General features: G+C 48.6%; 1 protein-coding gene across 1 annotated transcript in view; it reads left to right on the top strand.

Annotated features, from left to right (window-relative positions):
- The window catches only part of LOC147678557 (vomeronasal type-2 receptor 26-like), a 197434-nt gene extending 180026 nt beyond the window's left edge, over positions 1–17408 (top strand). The window contains exons 4-5 of the mRNA XM_086945691.1: positions 16272–16395; positions 16489–17408. Coding sequence (XP_086801817.1) covers positions 16272–16395; positions 16489–17408 — 1044 coding nt within the window. The remainder of the gene's footprint in view (positions 1–16271; positions 16396–16488) is intronic.
- Positions 17409–22702: the final 5294 nt, after the last annotated feature.

Raw genomic sequence — 22702 nt, 5'->3', positions numbered from 1 at the left:
TCCTCCTGTCGCTGGCGGGCGCAGACAGGCCACTACTTCCAAGCATCCTGCTGCATGAAGTGACAATGGTGGCGAGAGCGCCGCTTGGAGATCTGGGAAGTGTAGTTCTCCATCACTCCCTTCCCGTAAATTCAGGCTGGCGTGTGGACAATCCGATGGCAACAATTCAGGAGTCAATAAATAACTTTCTGGAATGCACTTCCAGGACTCATTAAGTAGTGCTCCAATAGAAGGTGGTTTCTATGCCGCCGCCCATATATTACATGGAATAATCTTTTTAGCTTCTAGCTCTTCTTATGTGCACCCACTCATTCCAGGATCTGAGGGAGGGATGGGGGCTCAAGAGTTCACTCGCCATGTCCAAGTGAGGGCCCACAGTGATCTGCCAGGTTTACTCCAGTACCGTAGAACCTCCGTTTCAGGACAAGTTGCTGCAGGCCACTTGTCGCAGGATGGCGTCCCCTGGTCTCACAACCCACCACGGGCCAGGGTCTCACATACCACCATGGGCGCCTCGAGTCAGGCCCCAGTATCCGGGTGGCGGGGCCGGAATCGCCAGACAAGCAAGGCTTGTGTGCTGACCAGTCGGGCCGCAGCCCGCGCCGAGTCATCTCGATCGCGCCCGGTAACTCCGGGTCTCTGTAACGCTCCACCCGCACAACCAGGGATCGAAGCCCGTAGTGGTCCTATGAAGCCTCCAATAGTGCCAAAAACAGCAAGGGCTGATGCGTGTAGGTGTTCTGGTGAAACATTTTTTGCAGTTACAATATGATATTTTGACGTTTAAATGTTATTAGTTGTATTTGGGGTTTAAATGAGAAATTCTAGAGGCGCCAACCTTATACAATAAAGTGAAAATGCATTAATTATACAAAACGATTGGTGAGGAAGTTCAAGTTAACAATGATTAGGCTAGATGTCTAATCATGGCTAATCATGTCACAGAAGACAGTTTTTTATCAAACTGTACTCACAGGTTTTTCACTTTTAGCATCAGTATGGGGAGGGAACCCAGCCCTTGAGGCCACCAAGAAGGAGACCTGAAAGAGGGTTTCTTGCCAGTAGAACCTCTGTTTTGTCTGACTTCAGTTTCAGACAATTGATTGACATTCAGCTCCTGATCTGTACCATGCAGTTGTGAAAGCGTTTAGCTGTGTTATCTGCATTCTCTGTGACAGACACTACAATTTGGGTGTCGTCAGCATAAGAGACTGCCGAAAATCCTAAGTCTTTGATTATAGAAGCCATGGGTGTGAAATTTAAATTAAAAAGAGTAGGGCTCAATGCAGACCCTTGTGGTACGCCACATGGAAGGGTGAAAGATGTGGATCTGTAACCGTTACATTCCACATACTGAAGTCTGTCAGGGAGATGTGAGTCCTAACTTGGACAGCCGGTTGATAAGGAGTTGATGGTTGACAGTGTCGAACGCTGCCGAGAGGTTTAATAAAATGAGGACAGCATTCTAGAGTATTGCTGACATATTCTGTAGATGTAATCAGGGCTATCTCAGTGCTATGTTGGCTTCGGAAACCAAACTGATCCAGTAAATTGTGCTCCTGGATAAATAGAGTGAGCTCGGTGTTTATAGCTTTCTCAATCAGTTTGGCCGGGAAAGGAAGTCAAGAGATTGGCCTGACATTATTGGGATTATCGGCATCCAGATTGAAATTTTTAAAAGAGGAAGGATTGATGCGATTTAAAATTTTTGGGGAAAATATCCTGACTAGAGCATTTGATTAAAAAGATGTGCAGAAACAACAGTAGAAGCTAGCTTCAAGCCTCTGAGCGGAAAAGGGTCAAAGGGTGAGTGTTAGACCAGGCACTTTGGCGTGAGTTTCCCTTCCACTTTTTGCTGATGTGCCTCAGATGTTTTTGCTGGTATCTGCTGCTCAGGGCACTGCACCACGGCCAATCCGTGCCGCAGTGCAAGTGCTCCCAATGTAAAGTATATATGTGATTGATTTCCATGATTGGCTCATTGGATTTACTGTCAGTCCCCAGTAAAGTGCACAAGGAGTGCCAGGGTTTGTAAATGCCAATACTGCTAGTGTGCCTGCAGCGCTGGTTGTGCCACCCACAGAAGCAGCCCTTTAAAATGTGTCTAGGGTCTGCCATTGCAGAACCTGCATGCAGCCTGGTACTGTCATGCTGGCTGGGCAAGTGCACACACTTGCCAGCCTCAAAACCTTCCCTTTACTTCATGTTAGTCACCCCTATGGTAGGCCTTAGGGCAGGGTGCATTGTAAGTGTAAGGTAGGACAAGCCCTGATGTGTGTGGCATTTCCTAATAGTGAATTACAGCCAAATTCGTTTTTCACTATTGTAAACCTACCTGGCCAAGGTGAGCTGCTGGAATTATTACACCCTATAATCCCAGCAGGCTCAGGGAACATGGTAGAAAGTCAAGTTTAGTATGCCTGAACTCAGAATAATAAAATACACCTTTTAGTAAAGTTTATTTTAATATCCTGTGTTTGCAAATGTTACTTTTAGAAAGTTAGCATTTGCTTGCCTAACCCTTTCAGCCCGCCTCTGCTAGGATGTGTATCTGCTGTCTGGGTTGTGTGAGTGACAGGGCTGGGAGATGACAAGTGGTGAATGCAAGGATTACACCTTGGTGGGAGGTGGGAGTGCCCCTGGACTCTGAATAGGGCTGTGCTCTGCCACCACAATGCTGGCTCCGCCCCCTGGGGAGCGACTGATGACTCAGCCCGACACCTGGCCCAGGAAGGGAGAAGCACTGTCAACAAGGTACCCCTGGCTGCCCCTGTCCACACAATGCTGGCTCCACCTCCTGTGGAGCGTCTGATGTGCCTGCCCCTCACCCTGAAAGAAGAGACCAGAGTACACAAAACAAAGTGCTCAGAGACTGAAAGAAGTTATGCAGAGGTCCCCCTGGCCTGCAAGAACAAAGAAAATGCTGTATAAAAGTAGGAGCCCTGCTCCTTGTAAATCAGAATCCTGTTTCCCACAACGAACTTCTGCCCGACTAGAAGGAGAAGAAGACGCTGGAAGGACTGGCCTGCTGCTTGCCTTGCTGAGTAAGGTGAGGAAAATGACTTGCTGAAAAGACTTTGTAAACTTTCTCCAAGGGCTTGACTGAGCTTGCCCTCTGACCTGAGCCACAGGATCATCTGGCTCAACCTGCTCTCTGCTCATATGCCGGTAATTGCGAGGATTTCTGCCCCCACCGGAGCCATGACCCTGGTGCCCCCCAGCCCCTCCTCGAGGCCGTACCAAACTGTGTTTCCCCGTATCCGCCGAGGGAGAGTCCCGCTCCGCCGAGCCGCTCTTCCCCCGCTGAGGGAAATCGCTGTGTCACCTTGCCATTGGAGGCTCGTGCCGTGACCTTGGTGCCCCCAGCCCCTCCCTGAGGTCGTGACCAACTCTGTTTCCCCGTCCCCGCCAAGGGAGAGCCCAGCTCCGCCGAGCCGCTCTCCCCCCACTGAGGGAAATCACCGTGTCACCTCGCCATCGGAGGCTCGCTGGTGTGCCCCCCATGCTCCCGCCTGAAGTCCCCACCGGACCCTAAAGACCCAGAGAACAGATCCCCCGAAGCCCGGATGCCTCGGGTGTCAGCCTCGCTCTGCTTACAGCCGCCGATCGCCCCGCATCTGCCTTCGCTGAAACCCCCCCCAAGAGATGCCACTCGCCACCGCACAGTGCTCACCACGGGCTAGGGGCCCGCAACGTTCTTCTTTCCCCTTCAGCACTGTGCGCGGCAATTGCATCTGTACGCCGGCCTCCCATTCTGAGCCACCTCTCCTCCCGCAGCGCACGCGGTGCGAGCCGTCCTCCGTGTGCCGCGAGAGGCGTACAACCTGACAGGACTGCCCCGTACGCCTCACAGCTGGGAGCAGTACGCATCGGACCCGTGCTCACGCTAGATGCGTGAGACGTGGTAGGAGTTCGTCCGTTTACACCGGGAAAGGCGCACAGAAGCACTACAGAGCGGCGGGGGAGCCCCAAAAAGGTATCAAGGAACTGAAATCTACTTTTGATGTAGAAGAGACTAAGAAGAACCAGTTTTTGAACTGTAAACAAAGAGAACACTTGCCTATTTTCAAACTGTGGCTAGACAAACGTTATTAATGGTCTTGTGATAAATACTTGCCTGAAGAGATATATTTTTACATAAAGAAGACGTATTTTTATATAACTACAGCCTGGTGTCCATTTGTGGGGGGATTGGTATGTTTACTGTGTGTGTTATTACAAATGCTTAACTCAGAAACGTCTGGAGAATAGCCTTGGCTGCTCACGCCACGCACCTAGAGGGTGAGCAAGGGTAATTCTAAGGGGTCATCCTTCGCACTGCCTAAGAGGAGAGGGTCCTTGCTTGTCACAAGTAAATACTTGCACCAACCAGAGACCCCCAATTCTAACACTAGACGCAGCGGTGAGGATTTGCGAATTTGCATTTGTAGTTTACATACAGTGAATTGCTGATCACCACATAGTGAGAGCAGACCTATAACGTAGCCACAGACTTCCATTTTTTATTTTGTTGAGACATCTGCCATTGTTGAAGCCATGCCTGGCTCACTCCCTGCTGGAAGAACACCATCTGTCTTCTCTGGATAGATGAAGTAAATTGGGAAGAAGAAGCACTGAGTGACTCATAGAAAGATCAGCTGAAAGGACTGTGCGAAAAGTTCAGAATTCCCCAAACAGGATGCAAAAACAAAACCCTGCTTGACAAGGCACACCCTGCTTGTCAAGGCACTGAGAGCCTGGAAAGAGTCAAGGAACCACAGAATGCGGTGGATATCATGCCACCAGATGGCATTGTAGATCCCAGCAGAGGCCTGTCACCAGAGGAGCTGGCAGACAGGGCAGCAGACAAGGCACATGCAATGGAGATGGCAAAATTAGATGGGCAAATTGAAATGGACAAGCAAATGTTGGCCATGGAAGCCAACAACGCCAAATGGATCATGACCTGAGATTGAAGGAGTTGGAGCTGAGAGGTTTGGGAACAACTCCTTCAGGTGGCAGCACAACGCTGGTGCAGGTAGAGTCCAGGGTGTACATACCCAAAGATGTGGTTAAGGAGTACTTTAAGTGGGATGACATAGGACAGTGGTTTAGGGCTTATGAAGTAGCCATGTCCTCCCACCGGGTCCCTGAGAAGGATTGGGGAGCGGGGTTGTGGGGGTGGTTCCTTAGCGAAGGGCGGGACACCCTCCTAGACCTGCCCACTGAAGACCACACTTCCTATTCCCGCATGAAAGATGCCTTGATGACTAGGTATGGGCTAACCCCTGAAATGTACAGACAGAAGTTCAGGGGCAGTGAAAAGCGTCCTTGGAGCACGTATGTGGAATATGTGACCAGTTTTTGCAGAGCACTGGATGGCTGGGTGAGGGGTAGTAAGGTAAATTATTTTCAGGGGCTTCTTTATTTAATGGCATGGGAGCACTTGTCTGGTCACTGTTTTCCTGAGGTACGCCAGCACCTGATTGATAGCAAGCTGTCCAACCCGAGGAAGCTTACTGAGGAGGCGGACCGCTGGCTCAGCACCAGGGTCCACAAGGGTCCAATGGGAGACTCCGCCAGAGGTGGGCAGGGTCCCCCGCAGAAGAGTGGGGGGGACAGGTGTAAACCAAGAAGGTTCCAGCGAGGCCCCCAAAGTAAGTCCCAAGGGAACCAGCAGAGAGGTTCTCAGCCCCCCCACCCCCGAAGCAGACCGGGGCCCCGACAGGTAGACCTGTTCCAAAGGGGCCCTTCAATTGTTACAGATGTGGTGACCCGGGTCACATTGCCACTGACCCTGTGTCGCCTGTTTGGTAAACCAGGAGCCACTGGTGCTCCACCCCAGCAAGTAGCTAGTGTTAATTTGGGGAAAGAGGTAGTAGTCACTGGGAGTGGAGATCCTGTCCAGATTACCCTAGTCTCTTTAGGAGATAGTGAGATGGTCCCTGAGAACTACCTGCCCTCTAACACTAAGAAATATGGGCAGGTGGTGACCATCAATGCTAAGAAAGCAGAGATTCTTAAAGATACAGGAGCCAGTGTGACTGCAGTAAGGCAGCACCTGGTGTCTCAAGAGCAGGTTGTACCCCATGCCTACTGTAGGGTTATCAATGCTGACAACTCAGAGAGTCAGTGTCCGAGGGCTCAAGTTCCCTTCGAATGGGGGGGGGTCTCTGGTCCTCTGCAGGTTTGTGTGAGAACGTCCATGCCTGTAGACTGTTTGCTAAGGAATGACTTGGAGAGCTCCCCTTGGGGAAAGGTGGCAAAGACGACTCATCTGAGGATGGTGGGTCTGCCTGACTGGGCGTGCATGACCACCCGGTCAATGGCAGCCAGTAGGGGTGCTCAAGAGATCCTGGGGCCTGAAGGAGAGGCCCAGGAACCGGCCTTAGAGAGAAGGCGCAGGGTGCGAGGGAAACCGGCCCCTGACGTTCCCACGGTCGAGGAGGAAACAGACCTTGAGGGGGATGCCCTGGAGCCTACAGGGGAACAGATTGCTGAACTGGGGGACCTGCCTGAGCTGACCCATTGGCAGCAAGAAGGAGGCCCCTCCAGGGAGGAATTCTGCAGGGAGCAGAAAGAATGCCCTTCTCTCGTGGGTATGTGGCAGCAGGCTGCAAACCAGGCCAATGGTGTTCAGTCTGGAACACATTATGTGTACTGGGAGAATGACCTCCTGTATTCAGAGCCTAAGGTTGCTGAACCTGGGTCAGCCCGTGTGCTGGTGGTACCCCAGAAGTTCAGAGCCTTCCTACTGGGCTTGGCTCATGATGTGCCTTTAGCAGGACATCTGGGGATGGACAAGACCTATGACAGGCTTGTCATCCACTTTTACTGGCCCCAAATGCACAAGAACTCTGATGCTTACTGTAGGACCTGTCAGACTTGCCAGGCAAGTGGTAAGAGCGGAGGGAAGCACAAGGCTCCTCTGCAACCCTTCCCCGTGGTCGGTACGCCATTCCAGCGAGTGGGTATTGACATTGTTGGGCCTCTGGACCCCAAGACAGCCATGGGCAACAGGTTCATCCTGGTCTTGGTGGACCATGCCACACGGTACCCTGAAGCCATCCCTCTGAGGACAGTAACGGCCCCCGTGGTAAGACTGGGAATGATGGGAATTTTCTCACAAGTAGGATTCCCTCTAGAGGTGGTGAGCGACAGCGACAGGGGCACCAATTTCATATCCAAGTATATGAAATCCCTTTGGCAAGAGTGTGGTGTAGCATACAAGTTCACCACCCCTTACCATCCCCAAGGAAATGGGTTGGTTGAGAGATTCAACCGAACCCTAAAAGGCATGATCATGGGTCTGGAAGGTCCAATGAGGCGTAAGTGGGACGTCCTCTTGCCATGCCTTCTCTATGCATACCTTGAGGTGCCACAGAAGTCCCTAGGGTTCAGCCCCTTTTGCTGTATGGTCACCCCGTGAGAGGACCTCTGAGTTTGGTAAAGGAAGGCTGGGAGCAATCTCCCAGGAAACCTCCCCAGAATGTATAGAAGTTACATGCTGGCCTTCAGAAACCAGACCAGGCGATTCAGGCAACTTGCTGAGGCAAATCTGGAAGCCAGCCAGGAAGAGATGAAGCGGTGGTACGACCAGAATGCCACTCTGGTAGAGCTTCAACCTGGACAAAAGGTGTGGGTCTTGGCCCCAGTGGAGCCTTGTGCACTTCAGGATAAGAGGACAGGTCCTTTTGAGGTTGTGGAGCGCAAGAGTCCTGTCACCTACTTGGTGGACATGCAGTCTCGCAGGAACCCTTTGAGGGTCCTACATGTTAACCGCCTTAAGCCCCACTTGGAGAGGTCCGAAGTGGGCATGGTGTTGGCAACTGATGATGGAATGGAGGAGGAGACTGAGCCTATTCCTGACCTCTTGGTCGCCTCTGAGAAAGATGGGTCAGTGGATGGAGTTAACCACTCACCCACCCTGATGCCTGAACAACAGGAAGACTGCCGCCAATTGCTGGGGCAGTTTCCATATCTGTTCTCCCTGGTTCCTGGCGTCACAGATTGGTGCGTCCATGACGTGGACACAGGAGACAGCTTACCTGTGAGGCATAAGGCCTACAGAGTAACTGACAGGGTCAGGGCCTGCATCAAGGAGGAGGTCTCCAAAATGCTTGCTCTTGGGGTGGTTGAGTCATCCAGCAGTCCTTGGTCCAGCCCCGTGGTCTTGGTCCCAAAGGCTGCTGCGCCGGGAGCCACACCTGAACTCCGTTTCTGTGTGGACTACAGAGGACTCAATTCAGTCACCAAGACTGACGCGCACCCCATCCCCAGAGCTGATGAGCTCATTGATCGGCTAGGGGCTGCCCGGGTTCTCAGCACGTTTGATTTAACGTCTGGGTACTGGCAGATCGCCTTGACCGATGGGGCAAAAGAGAGGTCAGCATTCTCTACACCAGATGGGCATTTCCAGTTCCGGGTTATGCCATTTGGAATAAAGAATGCCCCTGCCACCTTCCAGAGATTGGTCAACCAGGTGTTGGTTGGGCTGGATGAGTTCAGTGCCACCTACCTGGATGACATCGCAGTGTTCAGCAGCACATGGAAAGACCACCTACGACACCTCTGGGAAGTGTTGACGGCCCTGCGCAAGGCAGGCCTCACAATCAAGGCAAGCAAGTGCCAGATCAGGCAGGGCTCAGTGGTGTACTTGGGACACCAAGTGGGGAGTGGCAAGGTGGCACCCTTGCAACCCAAAATTGAGACCATCCTGGCTTGGGAACCCCCCAAGACCCAGGCTGCAGTGAGAGCCTTCCTGGGGCTCACTGGGTACTACAGGAGGTTTGTCAAGGACTATGGAACTATTGTTGTCCCCTTGACAGAGCTGACTTCTAAGAAGCAGCCCAGGAATGTGATCTGGACCTGCAACTGTCAGAAGGCTTTTGACACCCAGAAAACTGCCATGTGCACCTCGCCCGTGCTCTTGGCTCCTGATTTCTCCAAGGAATTTCTATTGCAAACAGACGCTTCAGAGCATGGTGTAGGGGCTGTTCTCTCACAGATGACTGAGGAGGGCTGGGACCAACCTGTATCCTTCATCAGTAAGAGGTTACTTCCCCGGGAGCGCAGGTGGAGTGCAATAGAGCGAGAAGCATTTGCTGTGGTCTGGGCACTGAAGAACCTGAGACCCTACTTGTTTGGGTCTCACTTCCGGGTTCAGACAGACCACAGGCCCCTCACATGGTTGGTACAAATGAGGGGTCAGAACCCAAAACTGTTGAGGTGGTCCATCTCCCTACAGGGTATGGACTTCACGGTGGAACATCGCCCTGGCACAGATCACTCCAATGCTGACGGTCTGTCCAGGTTTTTCCGCCTTAGTGATGAGGAACTCCCTGGTTAAGGGTAGTTCTCCCCACATTTCAGCTGGAGGGGACACGTGTTAGACCTGGCACCTTGGCGTGAGTTTCCCTTTCACTTTTTGCTGATGTGCCTCAGATGTTTTTGCTGGTATCCGCTGCTCAGGGCACTGCGCCATGGCCAATCCGTGCCGCAGTGCAAGTGCTCCCAATGTAAAGTATATATGTGATTGATTTCCATGATTGGCTCATTGGATTTACTGTCAGTCCCCAGTAAAGTTCACCAGGAGTGCCAGGGCTTGTAAATGCCAATACTGCTAGTGGGCCTGCAGCGCTGGTTGCGCTACCCACAGAAGTAGCTCTTTAAAATGTGTCTAGGGTCTGCCATTGCAGAACCTGCGTGCAGTCTGGTACTGTCATGCTGGCTGGGCAAGTGTACACACTTGCCAGCCTCAAAACCTTCCCTTTACTTCATGTTAGTCACCCCTATGGTAGGCCCTAGGGCAGGGTGCATTGTAAGTGTAAGGTAGGACAAGCCCTGATGTGTGTGGCATGTCTTAATAGTGAATTACAGCCAAATTCGTTTTTTTCACTATTGTAAGGCTACCTGTTCTCTTAGGCCAAGGTGAGCTGCTGGAATTATTACACCCTATAATCTCAGCAGGCTCAGGGAACATGGTAGAAAGTCAAGTTTAGTATGCCTGAACTCAGAATAATAAAATACATCTTTTAGTAAAGTTAATTTTAATATCCTGTGTTTGCAAATGCTACTTTTAGAAAGTTAGTATTTGCTTGCCTAACCCTTTCATCCCGCCTCTGCTAGGATGTGTATCTGCTGTCTGGGTTGTGTGAGTGACAGGGCTGGGAGATGACAGGTGGTGAATGCAAGGATTACACCTTGGTGGTAGGTGGGAGTGCCCCTGGACTCTGAATAGGGCTGTGCTCTGCCACCACAATGCTGGCTCTGCCCCCTGGGGAGCGACTGATGACACCTGGCCCAGGAAGGGAGAAGCACTGTCAACAAGGTACCCCTGGCTGCCCCTGTCCACACAATGCTGGCTCCACCTCCTGTGGAGCGTCTGATGTGCCTGCCCCTCACCCTGAAAGAAGAGACCAGAGTACACCCAACAAAGTGCTCAGAGACTGAAAGAAGTTATGCAGAGGCCCCCCTGGCCTGCAAGAACAAAGAAAATGCTGTATAAAAGTAGGAGCCCTGCTCCTTGTAAATCAGAATCCTGTTTCCCACAACGAACCTCTGCCCGACTAGAAGGAGAAGAAGGAGAAGAAGACGCTGGAAGGACTGGCCTGCTGCTTGCCTTGCTGAGGAAGGAGAGGAAAAGACTTGCTGAAAAGACTTTGTAAACTTTCTCCAAGGGCTTGACTGAGCTTGCCCCCTGACCTGAGCCACAGGATCATCTGGCCCAACCTGCACTCTGCTCATCTGCCGGTAATTGCGAGGATTTCTGCCCCCACCGGAGCCGTGACCCTGGTGCCCCCAGCCCCTCCTCGAGGCCGTGACCAACTGTGTTTCCCCGTCCCCGCCGAGGGAGAGCCCCGCTCCGCCCAGCCACTCTTCCCCCGCTGAGGGAAATCGCTGTGTCACCTCGCCATTGGAGGCTCGTTGCCGTGACCCTGGTGCCCCAGCCCCTCCCTGAGGCCGTGACCAACTGTGTTTCCCCGTCCCCACCGAGGGAGAGCCCCGCTCTGCCGAGCTGTTCTCCCCCTGCTGAGGGAAATCGCTGTGTCACCTCGCCATCGGAGGCTCGCTGGTGTGCCCCCACGCCTGAAGTCCCCACCAGACCCTAAAGACCCAGAGAACAGATCCCCCGAAGCCCGGACGCCTCGGGTGTCAGCCTTGCTCTGCTTAGAGCTGCCGAGCGCCCGCATCCTCCTTCGCTGAAACCCCCCCCCAGAGATGCCACTCGCCACAGCACAGTGCTCACCACTGGCTAGGGGCCCGCAACGTTCTTCTTTCCCCTTCAGCACTGTGCGCGGCGATTGCATCTGTACGCCGGCCTCCCAGCCTGAGCCGCCTCTCCACCCGCAGCGCACACGGTGCGAGCCGTCCTCTGTGCACTGCGAGAGGCGTACAACCTGACCGGACTGCCCCGTACGCCTCACAGCTGGGAGCAGTACGCATCGTACCCGTGCTCACGCTAGATGCGCAAGATGTCGTAGGATTTCGCCAGTTTACACCGGGAAAGGCACACAGAAGCACTACAAGTGGCTGGGGGGCCCCAAAAAGGTATCAAGGAACTAAAATCTACTTTTGAGGTAGAAAAGACTAAGAAGAACCAGTTTTTGAACTGTAAACAAAGAGAACACTTGCCTATTTACAAACTGTGGTTAGACAAACGTTATTAATGGTCTTGTGATAAATACTTGCCTGAAGAGACGTATTTTTATATAACTACAGCCTGGTGTCCATTTGTGGGGGGATTGGTATGTTTACTGTGTGTGTTATTACAAATTCTTAACTCAGAAACGCCTGGAGAATAGCCTTGGCTGCTCACGCCATGCACCTAGAGGGTGAGCAAGGGTAATTCTAAGGGGTCATCCTTCGCCCTGACTTAGAGGAGAGGGTCCCTGCTTGTCACAAGTAAATACTTGCGCCAACCAGAGACCCCCAATTCTAACAGTGAGCATGCCTTAATTTGCTTGATCCAGTTGGTAACTTGGTCTGTTGTGAGAGGGGAGAATGCAGAGAGAGTGGAGTTAATGGATTGGGTCTGCCCATATATGTTGGTCACCAAAGTAGTGGCATTTTTGCTCATCATTCCATTTATGCCCCCGTTACACTCCTCTGGCTGTGAGTTGTTGTTTTCCCTAGCTGCCTGTGGGTTGCCATTCGAGCACCACCCCTCTGTGCTTGGGCTTGAAGTTAATGCATTAAAAATCACTTCTACCTTGCTTTCTTCCTCAATAAAACACTTAGATTTAGTTTTGTTCAAAAGTTTCTTGTATTTTAATAGTTCTGCTTTGTAGGAGTCTTTTTTTTCTAACTGATATTTCAGCCTCCATTTCCTCTCTGACCTTCTGCACGATTGTTTGGCCAGTCTAAGCTCTCTGTTAAACTAAGGTTCAGAAAGAAGAGTTCTATTATTATTTCCTTGTTTAGCTGGAGCTAGATTGTTAATGGAATCACTAATCCATTGATGATAATCGTTGGTTGCTTGATCCAAATTGAGAGAAATTAGTAAGCTACATTCAAGCAGAGATTTTGTGTATAGATACTCCGAAATTAAGTGCCAGGGTTGATAGTTAAGGTTCAGCCATCTTATGTGCTTAGCCGGACTGTGGCCCACTAGGTACAGATGAACCATCACTGCTTTATGGTCTGAACAGGTTAATGGTAAGTAAGGGGAGACCTGAATATGAGGACAGTCTGAAAAGATGTAATCCTGTGCATGGCCTCCCGAATTGTTGGGACCCCCAACTAGTTGTGATAAGCCTAAAAGAGAGGGGGACAAAATGGGGGGGGTGGACGGAGCATCTGAACCAATCAAACACTCACACCCAGTCAACAGATCTGGGTTTTATCCATCACTGTTCTTTAGCTCACTCTGCCACCGCAGTTTAGATATGGCCATATGCAAATCAGTCTGACCCTGTGCCTCATGGGAACAGTCCAGCCCGAACTGCCAAGCCATGTCTTCCCTGGACCGGAAACAAGCTTCCTAGGACTGGTTTCTGGCCTTCCAGCCGTCTGCAGCCAGGCTTGCTTGAATCCAGTGGCAAAGTGAGCAAGGGACTCACGTCTGAGCATACCCTGCCAACTTATGGCAAACAAAGCGGTACAAAAGGGGGTGGTGATGGACGGAGCATCTAAACCAATCAAACACTCACACCCAGTCAACAGATCTGGGTTTAATCCATCACCGTTCTTTAGCCCACTCTGCCACCCCAGTTCAGACATGGCCATATGCAAATCAGTCTGACCCTGTGCCTCATGAGAACAGTCCAGCCCGAACTGCCAAGCCATGCCTTCCCTGGACCAGAAACAAGCTTCCTTTGGACCAGTTTCTGGCATTCCAGCCGTCTTCAGCCAGGCTTGCTTGAATCCAGTGGCAAAGTGAGCAAGGGACTCACGTCTGAGCAAACCCTGCCAACTTATGGCGAACAAAGCGATACAAAAGGAGGTGGTGATAGATCGAGCATCTGAACCAATCAAACACTCACTCCCAGGTGACCCAGGGAGTGGGTGCAATCAGGTCTGGTTAACAATGTAGGCTTCCTTGAATTGTTCACTATTATGGAAGAATTCTCTATTGGGCCAGATCAATTCCGCAACCTGTCAGTCATTTTCTGGTCAGGTAATATGTCTGTGGTTGAATGCATTAATCAGAAAGCGTCTAAGTGCAAGATGATTCTAAGACTGCTGCAGAGATTGTGTTGGCATGCCTGAAACTGAATGTGCTGTTTGGAGCCAAGCATGTGCCAGGCATTCTAAACAATGCTGCAGATGCTTTATCTCATTTTAAGATGCAGGCTTTTAGGTGCCATCAACCAGGAGCAGTGGTTTATCTATGCCATTCTCAGACCAACTGTGACAGATTGATGCCCCAGCCTACCAGACCTCATGGCAGCCAGTCTAGCTCCCAGGACCAGGTGGGCTTATAATGGGGTGTTCTACACTTACTGCGACTTCTTCGGGAAGTCAAGGCTGGGTCCTGGTTTACCTCCTCATCAGTCATGGGTTTCTTCAGGGCTCTGCCAGGGGGAAGGGTGCTCAGTCGCTGCTGCCAGGTGACATGAAGCAGCAATTGCCTTTTTTGCAAAGATGCATCGGAACCCCGACAGGACCATGTCCTTCCTGGTCTAGAGGGCTTTGAGATAAATCACTGGGAGTAGTCTTTAATTCCATTGAAGTAGTCAGGCTATTCAGTGCGACATTCACCCTCATTTTACACGGTGCTTTAGAGGTCTGTTGGTTGGTAGCCATGAACAAGAGGGAGATGGCCGGCAGATTACAGCTGGTGGACATCTGGTACTCTGTGGTTAATATCCCCAGGTCCAAGGCAGAGCCGGTGGGGAATGGCAACCACATTTTGCTGCAGAGGACACCAGGTAATACATGCTGCCCAGTCTGTAACAGTCAGATTATTACAACACTATGTGAGGCTGCATATGTTGTAACAGTGGTGATGGTTCCCTGATCCCTCTCTTTTTCTTTCCTACATGTTCAGTTTGGGGAAGTGGAGAGTTCAACAAGTGACTCAAAGCCTTGATAGTCCGTGTCCACTCATAGGTGAATGTGTTCACCTGTTTAGATATTGGGCCATTTCTATGTCTGGCACACTAAAGAGACATACCTTGCAGGTTACTTCCCGTGCAGAGCGCTGATCCAGGTTATCGCCTGCAATTTTACAGATAAGGGGGACTGCAGCTAGCCCAACTGAGGGCTCTTTTAGACACAATGTTGCCAAAGGGGGTCACTCCCCTGGGAGTGGTTACACTGCATTTAGGTGGCAACGACTTGGTGCATGTCGGTTGGCGGCTGCTGTTGGCTAGCTCGGACGTTCCTGCATGCAGTTCTGCCATGGTCACACATTATCTTATGGATAGAGTGGAGAAGTAGTAGCTCAATTCATTCTCTCAATCATTCAGTAAAACATGTGAACAATAAAACTAGCAAGCTATTCAGATCACGTAAATTGGCGTCCATACCCCATCAGCTCATTAAGGGAGAGTGTATTTTCCTGTAGGATCGAGTACACCTATCAAAGATCGTAATGATGTTTATCTTGAGAACATTTTGGTCTGGCTAGTGCATTGCCCCTGATAGAGGAATGGACCAAAGGGGGGGGGGGGGGCTGAGGCCTGATTGTAGGTGAAATATGCTGGCCTGTAGTGGGTGAGGTCACTACCTTTTCTTTCATTTCCATGACAGCGAGGTCACGGGTCCACCCAAGGGGTGCTGGCAGGAAGTCACTTGGAGCATCCAGGGGCATGGGGGTTGCAAGTGAATGCTCCCATCTGGCCCTTATGGGCAACCACCTGTGCAGGAGCAATCAGCATGCCTCACTCTGGCCCTTGGGTGTGAAGGGGGGCCCGAGGTAGGTATACTAGCAGTCAGAAAGGCCCCTTGCACAGGCACCTTACACATGGATACCCCAAATTATTTTGCATTGTGTGTGTGGAAGGTCTTTCCTTAAGGAAGAACCCACCAGGGACAACTAAGCAGGTAGGCTTGGACTGATATCGGGAGGTAACACGAGATCATGATCTCACTGCAAAACTTTAGATACCCTGGAACATGTCTAGATAGTGGTAGAAAGATGATACCTAATGGCTCTGTCGAGGTTAGGTGCTCATCACCTGGTGTAAATAGTACTATAAATATGAGGGTTACTGCATATAAATGTTGAAATGCTGTGTGTTTTGTTTTCCATAACGTATCTAATAAAATACAGCTGGGGATTGAGACCCCTAATCCAAAGAATTGTTTAGTTTATATTCCCAGGAGGGCTGGATGGGGCCGGATCAACGTGGCTGGCTGCTGTTCTCTTTATCACCTGTTTTTCCCCAAAATCTCACCAGGACTTTTAATATAACAATTGTATGTGAAAGCAATTATCAAATTATAAATTTAGCCAAGTGCATTTAGTATTGGTGATTTGCCTGGACACAGTATGCTACTAGGTTGAAGCTTACAAACACACAAACTACTCTGATACCTCTGGCCTTTTTTCAAAGATGATTGGTATTTAATAGCATTTTATAAATTGTTTATGTTGTCATCTAAAAATACATATTAAAATGAATGAAGATCATCTGCAAAACTTTAGCTGAGGCAGCTCCTGTCATGAAAACATATAATCTCTTACTACAAGGAAACACCTGCCGATTATTTTAACTACTGATGTTTCTCATATTTTATTTACATTTTTGCTTTGTGTCATTTCTCTTTGTAGTTTTGTCCCTTAGTGTTGGTGTATGCATTTTATTTCACCTCTGTTTTCATGTATTGTTGTTTGCTGTCTCTAGGTCCCTGCCTCTGTTTGTAGTCCCCGCTGTCCTCCTGGATTCAGAAAAGCTGCCATAACAACACAACCCATTTGCTGCTACGACTGTGTTCCCTGTCTGCCGGGAGAGATTTCCAACCAAACAGGTAATTGGACATGCAGTATCAGAGCTTCATTTATTAGTTTTTGTGGTCAACCAATAAAAAAAGTAATTGTGTTTTTTTCTTGCCATCTGTCAGATTCTGTTGAATGCTTCAAATGTCCATGGGATCAATGGTCCAATAATAATCGTGTCCGCTGCGTCCCAAAGATCACTGAGTTTCTTTCCTACAATGAAACCTTTGGAGCCATCCTGGCTGGAGCAAGTCTTTTGTCTTCAACAATTCCTCTTGCCATCCTTGGACTCTACGTTCATCACAGAAGCACACCTATTGTCAAAGCAAGCAATTGTTATCTTAGCTACCTCTTGCTCCTATCTCTTACCATGTGCTTCCTTTGCTCATTGACTTTTATTGGTTACCCAACATCAGAGAAGTGCCTTCTTCGCCAAGCAGGCTTTGGTATCATGTTTGCCCTTTGTGTCTCCTGCATCTTAGCCAAAACCATCATGGTGGTCATCGCCTTCAATGCCACAAAACCCAACAGTGACTTAAGGAGGTGGGTTGGGCCTAAGTTGTCATATACAATCATATTTTTCTCTACTCTAATCCAAATTCTACTCTGTGGTGTTTGGTTGGTTGTCGCACCTCCTTTTTCAGTCTATAACACCCACATTCACCCAGGTATCATCACAGTAGAATGTCACGAAGGATCCGCCATTGCTTTCTGGTGCATGCTGGGATATCTTGGATTTCTTGCAACCATTAGTTTTGTAATTGCCTTTCTGGCCAGGAATCTCCCCAACAGCTTCAACGAGGCTAAGCTAATTACCTTCAGCATGCTCGCCTTCCTCAGTGTTTGGATCTCATTTATTCCTGCCTACCTCAGCACTAATGGCAAGTACATGGTGGCCATGGAGATATTCGCCATTTTATCTTCAAGTTTATCTATTGTTTTTTGTATATTTTTTCCAAAGTGTTTCATTATCATTTTTAGACCAAACAGAAACACAAAAACATATCTAATGAGCCGAGATCCAGGTCCCACTAAGACGTTTTAACCACAGCAATACCACATCAGGACACACATTTGTCTTTAACGTGGACAGAGCATTGTTGTGCCGCATATGCAGTCCTTGAACTATTGTGCAAATCAATGTGGCTTCAGCCATTCACTGTTATTATTTGTTAATAAATTAATAAAAGACACACTGCATGATAGTCCAACTTCAAAAGACACACACCCTGAGAACTGTGAATTAGTTATCCAGCTGAAGCTTTTGTTCTTGTGAATGCCATGACTATTTATATATTTTAACTTTTTATAACCTTTATTTTCCATAAAAAAGCATTGTAAAAAGGTATTGCAAAGCTAAAGGGCATTCATCATATGAAGTCCCAAGTGGATTAGAACTTGCATGGAAATAGATCTCTATTCGCTGAATAATCTGGAAGCATATTATCAAGAAGGGATTTAAAGTTATCGCCGCTATAGCGGCAGGAAGCTGCCGCTAAAGCGGCGATGTTGGCCTTGATAATATGCCCTTGAGAATTCCAATAGAAGCCCATGTTCACACCAGAACATGGGCTTCTATGGGAATTCACAACAGCATATTATCAAGCCCATTATCGCCGCTTTAGCTGCAGTATCCTTCCGCTAAAGCAGTGATAATTTAAACGCTGTTTCTTGATAATATGCCCCCTATATATTTTGCTAAGCATTTACCACTTAACAGCTGTTAAAATACACAGCTAACATGTCTGCTGCTATGAATATTTCAATGTTTTATGTTGGTCTCCAGAGTATTTTGATGGCAAGTCCTTAAATGCTACTGTACCTTAGTGATATAGAATAAATCAATTAATACATCTATATATAAATTTGAATAAACTTACACCACCCTTTCAGAAAGGTCAATTAAAGTTCTACTGAGACTTTTTCTCATGTCTGAAGTAAGCCAGACTCCTTTGGTGAGCCCTTCTGGGAATGAGTTGTTTTACTATTTCCAGATTGATGTGGGTGGTTTTACAATAATCCATTATCGAGAATGATAAATACATACGTTATTTTAGCTTCAGTGGTGATGCTAGTTTACTAAACCATTCGTTAGACAATTTGCTAGAGTTTAGAAATCTAAGCAGGGAACATAGGGGCATATCATTAAGAACGGCATTAAAATTATCGCCGCGTTAGCGGCAGGAAGCTGCAGCTAAAGAGGCGATAATGGGCTTGATAATATGCCCTTGTGAATTCCCATAGAAGCCCATGTTGTCACCAGAACATGGGCTTCTGTTGGAATTCTCAAGGGCATATTATCAAGCCCATTATCACCGTGATAGCTGCAGTTTCCTGCCGCTATAGCGGCGATAATTTTAACGCCGTTCTTGATAATGTGCCCCTTCATTTCCTTGAATGAAAGTGTGCACTTGTTACATTTCTGAAGCTGTACTTGTTTCCATCTGTGAGTATTCCTAGGAAGGTACAACAGCTGGAGCTTCTCAGGAGAACACATGGAAGGGCTTGAAAACTGTGAGAAAGTTGGTTATTAGCTCCAAATGTCTGACTAACACAACTGGAGACGCTCTATATGAATCAGAGCAAATGGTTCTTTCTGGCGTGTTTTTAATACATGAACAACTATAAAATGCATATGTTTGAAAAAACAAATGTTAAAATATGCATCATATTCTCGTGAAAGGATATTCTGGGCTGTTTGGAAATAGGCACTAGCCCATCCTGTTTGGGAGGACCCTTTGAATTGGAGAATGGACTGACTTCCAACCGTCATAACTTGAAATATAACTTAGAGCTTCATTCCAACTTGTTGAACCCTTTTCGGACCGAGACCTGTGCAGACCCTGCTAATGCTGCTGCTGAAGGCTGCAAGTTTCCTCCTGGCTAGGAACAACGCAGACGGCTCTTCCTCGAGCACTCCTGGCCTTCCCTGGTGCTCATCTTCAATTCTTGAAAGCCCTTACCCAGCCCAAGGAGTCCAGAGATGTGGACACTGCACCTTGGATCCCACAACTCTTCAACAGTGGCCCCAAGCCGCAACCTTTACAAGTGCATGTGAGCACAGTGGGCACTCTGATTGATGTCCGCACTGCCTCTCTTCACCACACTTTATTACACTCAGGTGACTATTTGACTCTGCTACTATTGCATTAGTCCAGCTACCAGTTGACCAGCCAGCTGGTGGGCTTGCAAGAGGCCTGAGTGTCCAGAGAGGAGATCCTTTCCTTTGATCTTCCTTCTGTTTCTGTGAGTCACACATTGGTCTACATCTCATCAAGTGAGATACATTCACCAGGCTGATTGACATCACCCTATCTAAACCAGGAGGTAGAAGTTCCCACCTGGGACCAGTCAAAGCACTTGTTGATCTCTGAAAAGCTGTACATTTCTTTAACAGGTTTCTAGGTTTACAGGTTCACTGCCATTGGTTTGCTTTATTTTGTATAATTGTAGGTGCTTATGAATGCATTTAGTAAGCCCTGCTAGCTTGTAACAATGTATCTCAATTTTTGGCAGGAAGAATGCCAGTCCTCCATTTAGTATTGATTATTGTCAGATGATAATGGCAAACATTGCCTTGTTTGAAAGAATGTCCATCAGGACCACACAACCCATGCAGAAACACCTCTTCAAAGATCAATACATCATGATGCACAAACAGTCCTCAAGCTTGCCAACTCTCAAATTACTTATGACTGCGTCATTGATTTTGACATTTTATAGTGGTCTGCTGATTTTGGCTAGGTTTGTGCTATACAATTGCCACACATGTGCACACCTCTTAAATCTTTTAACATTTAAGTAACTGTGATGTGGTGATTTTGTGGTTTTCAATGCAGCAATGAGCTGTGGATTACAATCATCTACTGACTGTGTACCTTACTAAGTGTGCAACACCTTCAGCCCTGGGTTCGCTATTAAATTGTATTACTTTCAGTGTGTATTTAATATTGTGCATTTTCAAGCACGTGATCTCACATTTACATTGTCAATGTATTCAAATATTCCGTATACTTATTATTAAAGTATTATGCACCCCCAAATACGGATGTATGACATTACAACGCATGCTTTTACATCGCATGCTTTTACAACGCGGTTTTTACAACGCATACCATTACAACGCATAGTGCTTTGGGGCGCTGGATAGTGAATAGTTTAATTTTCTATTCCAACTCCAGTCCCCGTGGATAGTAGGGAAGGTGTTGGACAGTAAATTAAACCTATTCCCTATCCTAGAGCGCCCCCCAGCGCAATGTGTTGAAATGGTTTGCTTTGTAAAAGTTGCGTCATAAAGGCACTGCGTGGTAAAAGTTGCGTTGTAAAGGACGTTTCCCCTCCCGGGAGAATCAAGCAGGCATACATACTGCTGCTAACCTGTCATTGTAGATTCAGTACCCAGGGTTGGTGGCCACCCAGAGCCTTCTTACTTTCAGCGTGCCTGGTGACCTCTGTAACTGATGCTTGACAGCATCAGTGTAAATGAAGAGCCCCCTAATAGTGATACAATCAGTTTATGGAATCGTGATCACGTGCAGTGCACATCTGCAAGCTCATGTACATTTGACAATACTTGTATGGATGGGATCTACTGAGATCTGGGCACGGAAATGCGACCAACAACATCAAACGCCATTTCAATCAGAGCTCTGTCATGAATTCCTGTCATGCGAGGGGAGGAAAACGGTAACCAGCGAAAACGGACTACATCTCCCAGGATGCTTAGCGGTTGAGAGGTTATGTAAACAGGAGAGCTGTTACATAACTCAAGGAAAACACGCCCTTATGTAAACAGGAGAGCTGTTACATAACTCAAGGAAAACACGCCCTTATGTAAACAGGAGAGCTGTTACATAACTCAAGGAAAACACGCCCTTATGTAAACAGGAGAGCTGTTACATAACTCAAGGAAAACACGCCCTATAAAGGGAGGAACCGGGAGGTACAATGCTGTCGGATATTGTGTTTACACCGACGTACCTGCTTCGTGAAGAGCAGTGTTCCGGAGTGGTGCTCCAGTAAGGCAAGAACGGAGGTAGGTCGAGTCGTTACTCCCTGGGCCGTGTCTTGCCCCATCGTCACCTGTGAAGGACCCGGAAGCTCTACCGGTCAACCATTGAGCTTCGCTTTTTGACTCGGCTGAGTCAAAGCGCAGTGGCGCTTTTTCTGGTTGGAGTCGTAACTCCCAGCCCGACCAGAGATACAGGGACTGCCAGCTGTAACGCACACCAGGAGGTGTTTGCCGCGTTACAGACTCGGAAGTCCACAGGATCGATCGAGCGGCTGCTCTCGGTTCAGTCTTCTTGCTTTTGATTGGGGTATCGGTGACGCATCACCAGGAGGTGACTCCGCGTCCCGGTGCAGTCTGAGGAAGAGGTTGAGCGGCTGCTCCCTTCAGGTAGAGACCCCGGCTGGGTGTTTCCCTGACTCCTCGATTCTCCCCAACACTCTTCGTGCCCCTCACAGCCTACCGATTGGCATTGTCGGCCATTTCATTTCTGCCCTCTGTTGGCATACGCCGGGATCGGCGTATATGCAGAGGACGGTTAGGACCATCCGTGCTGTGGGCTGGTAACGTACTTAGCCTGGAGGATTCCAGTGACTATAACTTTTGTTTACTCTTTGTATTATTTTTGCCTTCATTAAAATAACTAACCCTTCACAAGTGGTTGCGTCCTCATTATCGTGTCTGTTAAACGATCCTGAGACGTTCAGGGCGTTACAAGCTCATGTGAGTAACAGGAATTTGCCCTACCAGTGACCTGCAATCTCATGAATGAAAAAGGTTTGACTAGGTCGTCCCTGTATGGATATTCTTGTCATATTATGCCTATCCTCCAGTTTCATCCACCTGCCTCTACTTTGTATTTGCCATTTCCTCCACACACCGGAGGATGTTCAGTTCCCTCCAATCTCTAACTGAGGGGCATATTTACAAGGACAGCGTTAAAATTATCGCCGCTTTAGCGGCAGGAAACTGCCGCTAAATCGGCGATAATGGGCTTGATGATAGGCTCTTGAGAATTCCAGAGAATTCCAATAGAAGCCCATGTTCTGGTACAACCTAGGTTTCTTTTGGAATTCTCTGGAATTCTCAAGAGCCTGTTATCAAGCCCATTGCCGCCGCTTTAGCTGCAGTTTCCTGCCGCTAAAGTGGCGATAATTTTAATGCTGTCCTTGTAAATATGCCCCTGAGTCTCTAGGGGGCATATTATCAAGCAGGGCGTTAAAAATTATCACAGTTTAAGCGGCAGAAAACTGCCACTAAAGCGGCGATAATGGGCTTGATAATATGGCCTTGTGAATTCCAATAGAAACCCATGTTCTGGTGTGACATGG

Source organism: Lissotriton vulgaris, chromosome 12, assembly GCF_964263255.1.
Source record: "Lissotriton vulgaris chromosome 12, aLisVul1.2, whole genome shotgun sequence".
NCBI lineage: Eukaryota > Metazoa > Chordata > Amphibia > Caudata > Salamandridae > Lissotriton > Lissotriton vulgaris.
This window is presented reverse-complemented; position numbering and strand designations above follow the sequence as displayed.